Here is a 13,985-nt window from a genome sequence, read left to right as displayed (position 1 = left end):
TACCCATCGGGAGGGCCTGCTGAGGCCATTCTCGGGCTTTGCTTTCACGCAGATAAGACTGGAAATGGAGGGTTTCGAGAAGTGGGGTGACACGACCCGACCTCAGCTTTAAAGCAGGGATGGGCAAACTACGGCCTGTGGGCCAAGCTCACCGGCCATTTTTTAAGTTTTCTTGGAGCACCGTGACACTCCCTGATTTGCATGCTGCTTGGGACTGCTCGGGCACGGCGATTGCGGAGTTGAGTAGGTGTGAGAGAGGCCCTGTGGCCGGCAGAGCCAGAAGTAGTCTGTGTTTGGCTCTGGAAGAGATATAGGCCGACCTCTGCTTGAAAGGCTCACTGGTGACACGAACCATCGGAGTGATGGAGCTGTCCTGCCCTGAGGTGGGAGAGGCTGAGGCGGGCATCCGGTGTCTGGTTTGGGACTTCTTGAGATGCCCGTGGACCAGCCCCGTGGCGGTGCCAGGTCGGCAGCTGGAGATACAGGGCCGTAAATTTAGCAAATGTCCACATATCGCTGGTATTTGAAGCTCTGAGACTTGGAGACCCAGGGAGCAGATCCAGGCACCGAGACTGGGCCTCTCTAGTAAGCAGGGGTTGGACAGAGAAGGAGCAGCCAGGGAGGCAGGCACGGAGCCCAAGAGGATGACATCCAGAAGCTGAGTAAAGAGCCGGTTTGCTGTGTCGAATATTGTGAATCAGTAAGATGAGGCCTGAGGATTGGCCTTGGGATTTAGTAACAGGGAGCCATCACCGGTGACCTTGAGGGAGCTGTTGCCCTGGTGCGGCCAAGGCCTGCCTGGCACACGTTCCAGAGAGCCAGTGCAGGAGAGGAACCGAGAGGGCAAGGACAGACAGCTCCGAGGACTTTTACCGTAGAGTGGTGCTGAGACACGGGGCAGTTAGGAGCTACGCTGTCAGCGAGGCTTGAGGGACTCAGAATCGGGACCGCGGGCAACTGCAGCAGGTGGGTCGTCACTGGTGGTCTGGCAGCATGAGCTGCAGAGCTGGAGCTTTTAGGGAAGAGAGCATGACCTGGAGGTGTCTGTGGAGAGCGAAGGCACGTACGCTCTTCCCGCTCTTCCAGGTCTGGGATCACAGGGGTTGTGGGAAAGATGGCCAGGGGATGGCCTCCACTCCGGGGGCGGCCACAGGCGAAGCAGTGTTGGGAGACAGCCCGGGCCCTTAGAGTGAGGGGGCAAGGTGCATGTGCAGGGAGGACACTGAGCTTATTTGGGATTTTGCCATCAAAGAGTTGGCATTCTGGGGTGGGGGACTGTATCTAACATGGAGATTTTCCAGGTGGCTCAGGGCTGGGAGTCTTGTACTTCCTGTGTCAGTGATAAGATGAGCACCTGTTATTTTTTCAGACTCACTGCCCACTTTAAGTACATGATGTAATGGAATCTTCTTACCAGTCCTTGAGGTAGGAATAGTAATCATCCCCGTTTTATCATGAGGCAGCACTTTCACAGATAAAGTGACTTGGCTACGGTCACACTGTCACTAACTTCCGGAGCTAGATTCAGACCAGCCTGCCTGACTTCCAGGCCCGTGCCCTTTACTGCCTTGTAAAGCCTAGCATCTCGACACCTTGCATATGGGTTTTCTGATGACCTATAGTCCATGGTATTTTCCATTGATCTTTAGGTTCATGGGCTCACTGTAGCGGAGGTTTCAAGATACGTGGGCCTTTGGCAGTATTGCTCTTCCCTCCCTCTTTCCTTTCCCACTTTCCCTCCTCCCTCCCTTCCTTCCTTCCTTCCTTCCTTCCTTCCTTCCTTCCTTCCTTCCTTCCTTCCTTCCTTCCATGTGGACATCTATTCATGCATTCAGTGACTATTCCCCAAGCACCCACTGTGTTCCCAGCCTCATGCTGGGTATAGGAGACAGAGACAGAGATGGAGAGGACTGAGATAGTCTCTCCCTTCTGAGAGCTCCCTGGTGTGTTAAACACACCAGTGCAAGGCAGAAGTGAGGGACACTTCAGGGAGGAAAGGTTTTATGACCAAGGTGACTCAGCCCAGCAGAGGCCCTGGCACTTGGCTCAGGACTTGCTGTATGAATTTACCACTGTTTTTGTTTCTTGCTGAGACACCAGGGTGCCTTGACCAGGTGCTACTCCCACAGTTGCCCAGTAGACCCTGTGGCCTCTCTCTTCTCCAGAGAAGTGGGCATAGTCTATAGAATTCATTTTCTCACTCATAGTTTTTTGAGAGCCTGGACTTAAACCATTTTAGACAAGCTGCAGTATATTTATGCTTTTTATGTCCTGTTATGGCAGCTCGATAGATTAATTTTATCTTATAAATTGCATTTTGCCTCCCCAGTGTTTTTATTTTCCCTGTTGTATCTTTGTGTTCTTCTCAGTTGCTTGGCTAGGTTTCAAGTCTATGGTTTTATTTATTTTTCCTTCTCTTCGTGAATGCCTATAGCCCAGCCCCTTGTGGGAGCCGCCTACCAGGACAGCCCGGGAGAGCAAAAGGGAATTACAACCATGCCCTGTGTCTGGAGAGACAAGGAAGGGGACAGTGACCAGCACACCAGCTACGAGACCGGTCAGAATTCAACCCCTGTGTGTGTTGAGCAGCTTCCGTGTGCCAGGCACTCCTTGGGGTGTTTCATAGAAAAATTGTTACTAAGCCCTGCAGCGGGCATCTTAGGACATCATCATTATTCCCATTTAACACATGAGGAAGCTGAGGTTTTTAAAAAGAATCGATCCGGGGTCATCCAGCTGGTAAGTGGGCAGATGAGTGGGGTTATAGTAGACTGCGTGTCTGAGCTCACCGGTCCATTTGTCACCCTTTTCTCCCCGGCAGTGGGCCGGGCCCTGACGGGCGCAGTACATGCTCTCAGGGACCCCACAGCCAGCCCCACAGGCGGCTCTCCGTGTGGTGCAACGTTGGCCTCCTGCCGCCCGGGAGGGTGGGTCGGAGGTGACCCTGAGCTGCCCCCTGGTGTGCGGGCTGTGGGAAAGGTACAGGGACTTGAGTGAGTTCCCAGGCAAGTCGGATCTATCTCTTCTTAAGCCTACAGATAAGCACAAAGGATAATAAAAGAATATTCATGTTCCCATTCAACCAGAATGAATACATGCTGACATTTTTTCTTTTTACCTTAGATCCGCCCCCCTCCGCCTTTGTTTAAAAAAAGAATCACCTTTAATCTGAACCTAATTCACTCTGTAAGAAATAATTGTCTTCAGGAATCCTAAATTTGTCCTGGGGCGGCTATGAGAATGCCAATCTCTGGGGAAGCACTGAGTCACGGTGTATGCTCTCCCAAAGCCTCCAGTCAGTGTGGTGGATACGTGGTCACATGCTTCTGAATGTTGTAGGTTTTGAGGAGAAAGCCACTTGACCAGGCAATAAAGTACCCTTAGCTGAATCGTAGAAAGTTCCAGAACTGCAGTATTTCCTCTAATGCAGATAAATGGTCCTGGGGACATCTTTGGATTTCTTGTTCATAGCTAGTTGACTGCTAAAGGCTTCGTGTCTAACTGGCAGTTTCCCTTTCCCTCCCAAATCCCCAGCATTAGTGAACTTCCTTTGTCTGAATGTGTTTCTAGAACTTTGCACATGCTTCTGCTTGAATGTTCCCCCTTTAATTGATGCACTTTGAGGTCTCTGCTTCAGTGTCACTTTCCAGAGAAGGCCTTCCGAGTCCCTCAGTTATTTAGACACTCCCAATTGCCCCCCCCCCCATATTTTCTTCTCGAACTGACTTGCTCAGTGACTGCTCTCAGCAAAGCTGGTGCCGTGTGTGACGGCCTCACTGTTCTTTGCTCTTCAGTAGCTCCTTGATAGATCCTTGAGAAATGAATGCAGGGGATTCCACAGATGTTATTGGCCCTTACATTGAGGGCTAAGGGAAGTCTGTCCTTGCTCGTGCAGCCCTGATACGGAAGACTGCGATTGCAGGAGGGATGGGTATATCAGGAGGCAGTAGGCAGCATTCAGAGTGTTGGAGGCAGTGGGCCAGGCTTTGAGGGAGGGGCTCTGCTGCTTACTCATCCGACCCTTGGGCAAGCTCTTATCGCTCTAAACCTCGATTTCCTCTTGTAAAATGGGGATGCCAGTGATGCCTCGCAGAGTTGTGAAGGCTATCCATTTAGTCATAGCATAGGTGGGAAGTGGTGCTCGGCCCGCCCCTGGCATGGCGGTGTGTCCTGAGGCCTTGCTAAACCGCAGGTTCACCCTCTACATACAGCTTGTAGTCCTCCCTCTCCCACACCCTCCATGCGGTGATTTCAAATGAAAGATCCACCTTTGGCCCTTCACCAAGGGCTACTGAGCTGCGAGGAGCAAAGTCAGGTTGCCGTGTCGATGCTGGGCTGTGAGATGTGCCAGAGACTGGCCTTGGAGCCTAGAAACCAGATCTTTACCGCAGCCGAATCACAAGCCGCTGTAGATTGGGGGCAGGTGTGTAAATGTTAGATTGTTGTGTTGTGAGGAACAAAGCTTAAAGTGGAGGTTAAGCGTTGGTAGGAGAATGCACACCGTCCCCCCATTCTGAGATGCGTGTGTGTGTGTGTGTGTGTGTGTGTGTGTGTGTAGCTAGGCGTCAGAGCTGGCCACAGTCTGCATCACAGAAGGACATTCGTGTGGGTCTTATTACACTTGTCTCTGCCTGATGATTGCTTAATGAAAATCATCGAAACTGATCTTTATTCCCTTGAGTGAACGAACGTCACTTCTTGCCATGAAATTCCATTATCATGAGGTTATTATGGCAAAGATAGTTCCTTGACTCGGAAGGTGATTTATTAGAAAAAAAGCCTATTGAGATCTCTCCCTCTGTCTCTGTGTCTTACACTCATTCAGCCAGCAGTTACTTACTGAGTGCCTTCTCTGCCCCAGGCCCTGTGCCAGACCCCGGAGAACAGAGATGAATGACACGTCTGCACCCCGGGAGACCGCAGACACCAGTGACTATCACAAATTTTGTACAGTAGAAATGCTGTATTAGGAATGCTTCCTTTAGGTCATGTAGCAGCTGCTTTCTAAAATAAAAGAGTTATTTTGTAGTATTTGCATTGTGAACAGAGAGATAAGAATGGGCTTACAGCCACGAGGAACAGTTGCAGAGCCCAGAAATTGGAATATACAGTCTGACGAGGATTTTTGTGTGCTCTGCCCTCTGAGAACTCTCCCAGACCCTGTCATCCAATCCACATGGTTGCTTCTGCAGCCTTTGCCCTGGTCCGCAGCCCCTGCTTGCATGCCTCCTGCCTCCTATGATCGGCATCTTCTTCCATCTTCCAGCAGTTGGAGGGAAGCAGAGAATATCAGTATTAGCTGGGCTCCTTCACTACTGTGTACCAGACACTTTCTGCAGATACCGTCCCCCTTGATCCTCAGAACACAGCAAACACAACCCTTCACAGTAAATGGTGTTCTTCCCATTTTGCAGATGAAACTGCTGAGGCTCAGAGAGGTTAAGTAACCTGCCCGAGGTCATGCAGCTAGTGAGTGGCAGAGCCAGAGTTTGAAACCAGATCTGGTTCGGTTGTGAAGATGGGTTTTTCTACTCTAGCCTGCTGCCTCCTAAGGATTTAGACACCCCTTGTACTGAGCTGAGCTCCCCCTGGACGACGGGCAGTGTGGTATGTGGTTGAGGACAGAGGCATTGGACTTGGGCCTGAGCTACAAGTCTTGCAACAAGTAGCTTAGACATCTTTTGTGGGGAGACTGAGGCTCTGAGACATTAAACTGCTTGCCTACTGCAGGTATGTAGCCAGCAAGTGGCAAAGGTGGGTGTGGTCCCCCTTCTCTTCGACTTCAGAGCTACGCCTTCTCTCTGCAGTGCGACTCCATCGCTCACACAGGCTGGGCCGCACGTCCGGGGCTTGGAAACAGCTGTCAGGAAATAGTTCCTGGCAGGGTAGTGCCTCAGTGAAACAGCTCACTGCAGGGATGTCGCGGCACCTCCCGGAACCCGTTAGACGTGGAAATGAAGACTCTCCTCAGTCGTGCGGGTTTTAGAATTATTGCTCTTCAGTGTTACTTCACACACTCCCCAGTATCTGTCAGACCTTCTGACTTCCGGTCTGGGTGAGGTGCTGTACCAGACCCCGAGACTGTGAAGGTGAAAGCCTGTCCCTCCTGTGAAGGAGCGAGAGAGGAATCCAAACATCGAATTGCTATGTAAATAAGTAAACCAGCCCGTGTCGTTCCTCCGTTTGCACCTAGCATGTGGCGTGCGTGTCCAGGGCGATGTGTGTGGGGTGCTGTGTGCACAGACGGAGGGGCAGTTTGGCATCATTTGAAGATGGGCTTTTGCAGAAGGAGAATTAGATCTGCGTGTCGAAGGATGAGTTCATTGAGTAGGCTTAGAGAACCAGATACATTCCAGGCAGAGGGAGGAGCACATGCAAAAGCATAGAGGCATAAAACAGCCTGGTGCGTGCAAGGAATTCTGGGAATCTCTGTAGGTGGTGTGAGGGGATCCTCTTGGGTAGGTTGCCTGGAACTAGATTGTGGAGGGTCCCAGACACTGTAAGAAGGAATTTGGGCTTAATCCTCCATTTAGTGGGGATATGGATGAATTTTAGGTGGGCTGTGGTGGTTATCATGATCAAATTCACTTTCTAGAATAGTTGCTCTGAGGAAGAGGGTGGATTGAGAGGTAAGAAGAAGGACTGGAGTCAGAGAGGCTTGTTGGGCTATGCAGGGGCAGAGGGGGTAGATTTCAGCAAAGGAAGTACTGACATAAGTGTGTCTGATTCACAGACTCTGAAATTTGCCAGCCCGATGGCCTTGCCATCTTGCCAACGTGCAAAGGGAATCCTTCTGAAGATTTTCCTGGCCCAGCCTCAGTAGCTGCCTACTTGAGTTCTAAGAATCAGCTTCCCACCAAAGTCAGTGTGATGGGGACCCATCAGTCTGAGAACATCGACACCTCAAGTGATACAGAAAACTTAAAACAGAAAATCTGTGACTTGGAAGCTGAGCTCGAGGGCTACCGGAATTTCTTATTTCAGCTTCAAAAGCACTCCCAGTGCAGCGAGGCCATTCTCACAGTCTTGTGTGGGACAGAAGGGGGCCAGGATGTCTCGAGCAAGCCCAAGGGTAGTACTGACGACGAAGAAATGACGTTCTCCAGTTTGCACCAAGTACATTACGTGAAGCACATGAAGGTCCTTCATCAGCTGGCTCCAGAGGCGACCCAGGGCGGGCTGCTGGAGGGCCTCAGACAGCAGCTAGTGGAACAGGAGTATGAGCTGCAGAAGGAGCAGAATTTGAACATGGAGCTTTTCAGCGAAATCCATAACCTGCAGAATAAGTTCAGAGATCTCTCACCCTCCAGGTACATCCCACTGCCGCTTCTCCTGCTCTTGAAGCCTGCAGTTCCCCAGGTTGCCACTAGGTCGGCCGGTGAGCTACAGGGGAATGCCGCTTGGCGATGGGGGGGCTTGTGTCTTGGGGAAGGCTCGACGGTGGGTTTAGGGCAGCTGGGCCCTGTGGAGAGGTGAACGTAAGGCCACAAAGAACAGCGGCTGTACACATTTCTAGTTTTGTGTCTTCTGAAGTTGGCAGAGGGGATTTTGCCCTCGTCAGGCTGGGAACTCAGGGCACAGGTCTTATTCCCGCCGCTCGGTGAGTTGCGGTACATTTGCGGAATGGCGGTGTTTACTCCTGGAGCCCATTATTGGCTTTTACTGTGGGACTGAAACTGATGTCCTAGGCAGGGTGGGAAGAATATAAATAGTTTCCATATCTTTACCCTTTCAGGTCATCTTAGAGAAATAAGCCTGCATAGAAAGAGAATTCTTAGGTCATGTTTTACGGGCAGAGATATGTACAGTTTTGCTTTATGAGCCATGACAGAAAAGCGATCGTTTGCGAAGTTGACCTTCATTCGTCACTTATTTGAGACGAACATTCAGAACTAGTTCTGAATTGTCAGGAGCCAGGGTGAATTTTTTCAAGCCTTCCGAAACAGCAAGATGGGAGGAAGCTTGTATTTATTGAAAGGCAGTCGAGTCAGACCCCCAAGTAGGCACTTTCTTAATCCTCAGAATCACCCGGAAAGGAGGTGTTCTTAAATGTGTTTCTGTGCATGAGGAATTGAGGCTCAAAGAGGCTGCCGTGACTGAGCAGACCGCCCGAGGACAGCGACGGTGCTGCTCCGAGCCGCGGCCAGTGCGCAAGCCCACTGTGTCCCACCCTAGTCCTCGTGTCCTTCCTCACCCGAGAAACCGCCCCACCTTCAGCGCAGCTGTCACATGACCCGTAGGCGCACACTCGCCAGCAAAGGTGGTCAGCAGCCCCATGTGCTGCCCTCATTTCAGGGAAGGGGGAACACGTTTATGAAGGGTCAGCATCTTTGCCAAGCCACGCGGGGGCTGGGTGACTGTGGTCACGGTAAATAGGAGCCACGTTTTCCTTAACTTACATTTCGCTGCGTGCCTGTGAGTTCTCGTGTGCTCACACGGGAAAAGGCAGATGTGGTGTCAGGAAGGTAGTATTGTACAAAAAAGCACGGGCTTTGAGGAAAGACTGTGTTTGAGTCTGAAACCTTCCCCATTTAACTTTTCGATCTCTGAGTCCGGTTCCTCTCTGTAAACGAGGAGGTGCATACATTTGTCCGGAGATTGCAGGGAGCAGTTAACTTATACAAAAACAACTAATGCCCTGAATGACGGGTCATAGACCCTCCATAAATGGTCGTTAGGATTACGATTACCCCCTGACCTTTCAGTCGAGAGGAAAGAGTCCCGTTTTTGTGTTCCCGTGTTAGTTTCTTTTTTGTTCTTCATGAGAATTTGTGGTGGGTCCCCTGGCCCTTGGAGCACTTGTTTCTATAATTCAGAATAATATTTTTGAAGAGTGTATGGAAACTAATTGTCCTCCTGAGTTCTTGCCAGTCTGTACTGTAATTGGGGGCTTTATAAGGTTAAAAATATTGCAGAAGAACCTTTGTTCCAGCATTTGTTGGCTGTTTTGAAATCGAAGGAGTGACCTTGCAGACTTCCAATTTTTCTAGAATATGTATACTTGTACAGCTGCAGGCTTTTAAAAATTGTGCTCTGTCATTTTTCCAATTAGTGTTAAGGTCACAAAAATTCAATTCTAAAATGGTACAAGCATTTTCTCTCCCTGCCCCCCCTTTTTTATCAGATACGATTCATTAGTTCAGTCCCAGGCCAGGGAGCTCTCCCTTCAAAGACAGCAGATTAAGGATAGCCACGGCATCTGCGTCCTTTACCGGCAACATATGAACGCCACGATGAAGGCGTTTGAGCAGCTGCTGCAGGCCAGCGACGTGGATCACTACGTGGCCGAGGGTTTCCAGGAGCAGCTGAATCAATGTGCCGAGCTGCTCGAGAAATTGGAAAAGCTGTTTCTCAACGGTAAGTGGGGCAGTGGATCGTGAGTCTTAAGACACACCACGTATTGATCCAGGACTTCTCCTGGGGGGCCCTGGTGGAACCGACTCCTCGGTGGCCCTTACCTCTGCTCGGATGCAGTGAGAGCGGCGCCACGCTGACCACGGTGCCCTCCAGCGATGGCTTCCCTGTGCTTGTTCCGGACCCAGGGTCTGGCTGCCGAGGCACCGCCCCCCACACCTGCCCCACGCCCATGGTTGCTCTAAATTTTCAAGAGAGGGTGGAAATCGGGTTTTGGGGGGCGGGGGTAAGAACTCATGAGTTTTAAATGTTGGCAACACTCAGCAAAATGAGCAAACAAAAAACCGCAGACATTTATTGGTGAAAAACGTATATTCAAGGGTCAGGGGTTGTTAGAGGAAGGATGAAAGAGAACCTTTGCTAAACAGTTGCTGTGTGGTAGGTACTTTAATAGATGTTATTGCATGGAAATAAAAAAAATAATCATTTGCAGTTTTTTTGAGACTAGGGGTTCTTTTATACTGTTTACTTGGCTTCATCAGTTTTGCCATATTTGTTTTGTCATTTTCTCTTTCTCTGTCTCTGTATTCAGATCTTCCTCAATTTATGATGGGGTTATATCCCAGTAGACCCATCATAAAGTTGAAAATATCATAAGCAAAAAATGCATTTAACACACCTAACCTACCCAGCATCATAGCTTCGCCCAGCCGTAAACGTGCTCAGAACGCTTACAGTAGCCTACAGTCGGGCGCCATCCTCTAACACAAAGCCCGTCTTATAAGAAAGTATTGGATGTCTCGTGTTCTTCGTTGAAGGCTGTACTGAAAGTGAGAAACAGAATGGCCGTGTCGGTCTAGGCTGGTTGTATCAGTTATTTGCCCTTGTGATGGTGTGGCTGATGGGTGGCCGTGGCTCGCTGCCACTGCCAGAATCACAAGGGATGGTTGTACCGCATGTCTCTAGCCCGCAAAAAGATCAAAATTCAAAATTTGAAGTACAGTCTCTACTGGATGCCTGTTGCTTTCACACAGTCCTAAAGTTGAAAATTGTAAATTGCACCATTGAAAGTCAGGGACCATCTGTGTATATACACACGTGTGTGTATGTACACATTATTATTATTATTATTATTTTTAAGATTTTATTTTTAAGTAATCTCTACACCCAGCATGGGGCTTGAACTGATGACCCTGAGATCACGAGTCACATGCTTCCCCAACTGAGCCAGGCAGGCACCCCCCAAGCACCCAACATTGTTATTATTATTATTATTACCCTAGAGCCTGACATTATCATCATCATCATCACCATCATCATCAGCCCTCCAGGGGTGGCTTGGCGATATCATGTCCCTTTCCCCCTTCCCCCTAGAAGTGTCAAAGCGTGCGGCCCCTCCCATTGAGGACATTCTTTTATACAGCCACAGCGCCATTGTTAAATCCATGACCTAGTATCATTATCTCATATACAGTCTATATTAGAACTTCACTAATTGATTCAATAGTGTCTTTTATGAGTCTTATTCCTGGTTCCGATCCAAGACCCACTCCGCACATTACATGTAGTTGTCACGTGTCTTTGGTTATCTTTAACCTTTTCCTTCGCCCTTTGTCTTTCATGACGTGGACCTATTCTTAGACTTTAGGCCAGTGCCCCAATTTGGGATTATCTTTTGTTTCTTTAGGATTGGTTTAGATACATTTGATGAGATTAGTTGTGTGGTTTTGGCAAGAAACCTGCATAAGTATAATGTTCTCGCGGTACCGTGTTTATGAGGTGCGTGCCATCGGTTTGTTCCATTGTTGGTGAAAAGAACTTGGATCACTTGGGTGAGCTGATGTGTGTCCGGTTTCTCTGCTATAAATGACAGTATTTCCCTGTGTAATATATAAGTAATCAGTGGGGAGTACTTTGTAACCCTGGAAATATTTGGTTCCTCTTCAGACGTTTACCTCAGATTTACTAGATGTTCCTTGCTCAGCTGTCACTGCGATGGTGGCAGTATGGTGATTTTTTCCCTCATACCGTCATTCCTTCTTCATTTTTTGTTAGATGGCATCTGCTGGAAGGATGAGCTCTCCCTTTATGTCCCCTTTTTGTTTGTATGTTTGTTGCTTATTTGTTTATTCACGTTGTGGACTTGTAGCTGCTTATTCAGTGGGCTGGTATTCAGCCTGTCATTCTATTGCTCAAATTGATTGAGATTTGGCAAGTGGCAATTCCTTCTGACAGGTCTCCGTCTTTTTGGGGAGCACATCTGTACTCTCTGGCACGAAAAAAGATGTTCCAGCCTCATTGATACTGTCCCTGCCCCTGAATCAGCCACTTCTCCAAGGAGCCCTGGTTCATCTTAAAGGGCGATGCTATTTAAAAACCATGTTTTGGTGCTGGGTGTTTTTATTGCTACTGGGGTTTCATTGTTTCTAGGCCCTTGAGCAGACAGAACTAGGATATATCTCACATGCATACGTACACGTGTGAAATTTATTTAAAAAGTTGTTACTTCACAGCAGTGCCTGCCGTTCCAGTGCAGCCCACTGTGTCCTTTCTTGCTCTTCCTGCTTCCGTATTGTTTCCCGTCTCAGGCAGTGAGGATCCCGGTTCTCACAACATCGTGTGTCTGCTGCTGTGCTCACTTCTCTGTAATACACACAAACAGGCCCAGAACTGCCCCTCCGTACCACTGTGAGAAACAAACCTGCTAAAAGATCATGATTTGTTGGTAGTTCTTTTAGTTTTTAGGCTAGGGGTATATAGTCAGGTATCAAATTTGAAAGTTCCTTGGTTTCATTCTTTTGTTGTTAGACTATTCATTTGGAATATAATTAGATTTACTTATTTCTGTTTGTGCTCAGTGTTGGGCTTCCCCTCCCATTTTTACTGATTTAATTTTATTTTTTGAATATGAAAAGTACAAAGGTGGTTCCAAAATTAAAACTTTATCTATTCAAGTTGCCTCTATGAAGTCATTATTTTTGTCCCTCTCTTTTATATCCATTAGTATGACTTTCCAGCCCCCCTTTCTCTCTCAAACCTCTTGGAATTGGGCTTTAGGACATCCCGGCCTCTCCATGGAAACGGCATGTGCCCGACACTGACACCTGCCACTTTGCTGAACCCGGCCATCAGTTTTAGATGGCACCTCCCTCACCTTCACAGCAGAATTGAACGTGGTCAGTCCCTTCCTCCTGGGGGAAATTCTTTCCTCCCTGGGCTTCTAAGTGGACACCACCCAGTACTCCTCCCACCCACCTGCCGCCCCTTCGAAGCTCTGCCTTCAAACGTGTGTTGTAAATTGGACCAACTCGCACCGCCTCGTTGTTGCCACGGTCTCCTCTCGTGGATTATCACAGTCACCAACTTGGACCACCTCATTGCCACCACGGCTCCGGTCCGCCATGGTCTCCTCTCGTGAATTATCGCAGTCCTTGCCTCCCTGAGGGTCCGGGCTTCCCCGTGTCCCACTCTAGCCCATTCCCGCACAATAGTCAGAGTGATCTTTTCAACATGTAAGTCAGGTCATGTTCCTTCTGCTCAATAAATAATGAGCACGAAGCCTTGACGCAGTGCTGGGTGCATGGCTCACAGGTGCTCCGTGCTTGCCAATATGTCTTCCTGTTGTGAGTCGGGGGTTTAGCCTCAGAACCACCTGTTTTACTTAAGGAACTTGCCTTACGGAGGAGAGTCAGTTGCCCAGAGTTACAACTGACTTGGCGAAACCAAAGTTTGACCTTAGTTCTTCTGCCTTCATACATTACAGAACAGACGGCTCCTGAGGGTCTGCGTGTGTCCAACTTCATTCCAAGGTAGAATGTGGGATAGTTCGCACCTCTGGGCCCAGGGAATGTTTCCTGATTTCTCTGCAGAACCCAGCAGCTCAGGCCTGTTGCAGACTGGTGGTCCTAGTCCCAGCTCCCCAGGACCTTGAGGCCCAAGGACACAGGAACAATTGACTTTCCCCAGCTTTGTGAAATCCACTTTCTTCTAAGGGTTTCCAAATAAGCTAGTTTTCATTTTAATACTGGAGAAATAACTGGGTCCTCAAGACAGAGCTGTATCTTCCCGGCCTGAGGCATTTTCTGTCTGTCTCTCTGTTCTTCCTACAGGCCCTCAACCAGGGCCCAAGGAAGTGGGAGGCTGCGAGAGAGTGCCTCTGGCACCAGCTGCCCTCCCTCACTCATCCAGCCGCACACCACCCCCTTGATTTATTTTTTAGTTATTTACCTTGACAAGCCCAAGGAGATCTCACTTCTTGTTTCCTGTGGGTTCTGGAAGCAGAAGCATTTCAGGCTTCGCAGACAACAAAAACATAGAACTTTGTTTTCTTGTACAAAAGGCATAAAAGTCTCAGGTACCTCATGACAACTGCCGTTCTTAGAGAATAAAATGTAACCGAGGTGGGTCTTTCTTGGATGCTATCTAAGGGGTCTGGCTTCTGAAGTATAAAGGGAGCTTGCTGTAAAATAGTTTTCTGTTTGAGGCAGTTGCTTAGCATGAGTTCTTAAAAATTTTAAATATAGTCTTTTTTTTCTTAATACAAAACAGTACGTGTTTATTGTTGAATAACAGAGAAGCAAATACTCCTATAGTTGCATTATTTATACAGCAAAAATGAACACCCTGGAGTT

General features: G+C 48.7%; 1 protein-coding gene across 5 annotated transcripts in view; it reads left to right on the top strand.

The window, feature by feature from the left end:
• The window catches only part of CDK5RAP2 (CDK5 regulatory subunit associated protein 2), a 162,496-nt gene that overhangs the window by 112,399 nt on the left and 36,112 nt on the right, over positions 1-13,985 (top strand). For 4 of the 5 annotated variants that reach the window (XM_040631799.1, XM_040631797.1, XM_040631796.1 and 1 more), the window contains 3 exons: positions 2,435-2,557; positions 6,734-7,310; positions 9,125-9,357. In XM_040631799.1, the coding sequence (XP_040487733.1) occupies positions 2,435-2,557; positions 6,734-7,310; positions 9,125-9,357 (933 nt within the window). The remainder of the gene's footprint in view (positions 1-2,434; positions 2,558-6,733; positions 7,311-9,124; positions 9,358-13,985) is intronic. The other variant, XM_040631798.1, reaches the window with a different exon arrangement.

Source organism: Ursus maritimus, unplaced genomic scaffold (assembly GCF_017311325.1).
Source record: "Ursus maritimus isolate PB19 unplaced genomic scaffold, ASM1731132v1 scaffold_17, whole genome shotgun sequence".
NCBI classification, from domain to species: domain Eukaryota; kingdom Metazoa; phylum Chordata; class Mammalia; order Carnivora; family Ursidae; genus Ursus; species Ursus maritimus.
The sequence above is the reverse complement of the archived record's forward strand: the minus strand, read 5'-3'. Positions and strand labels throughout refer to the sequence as shown.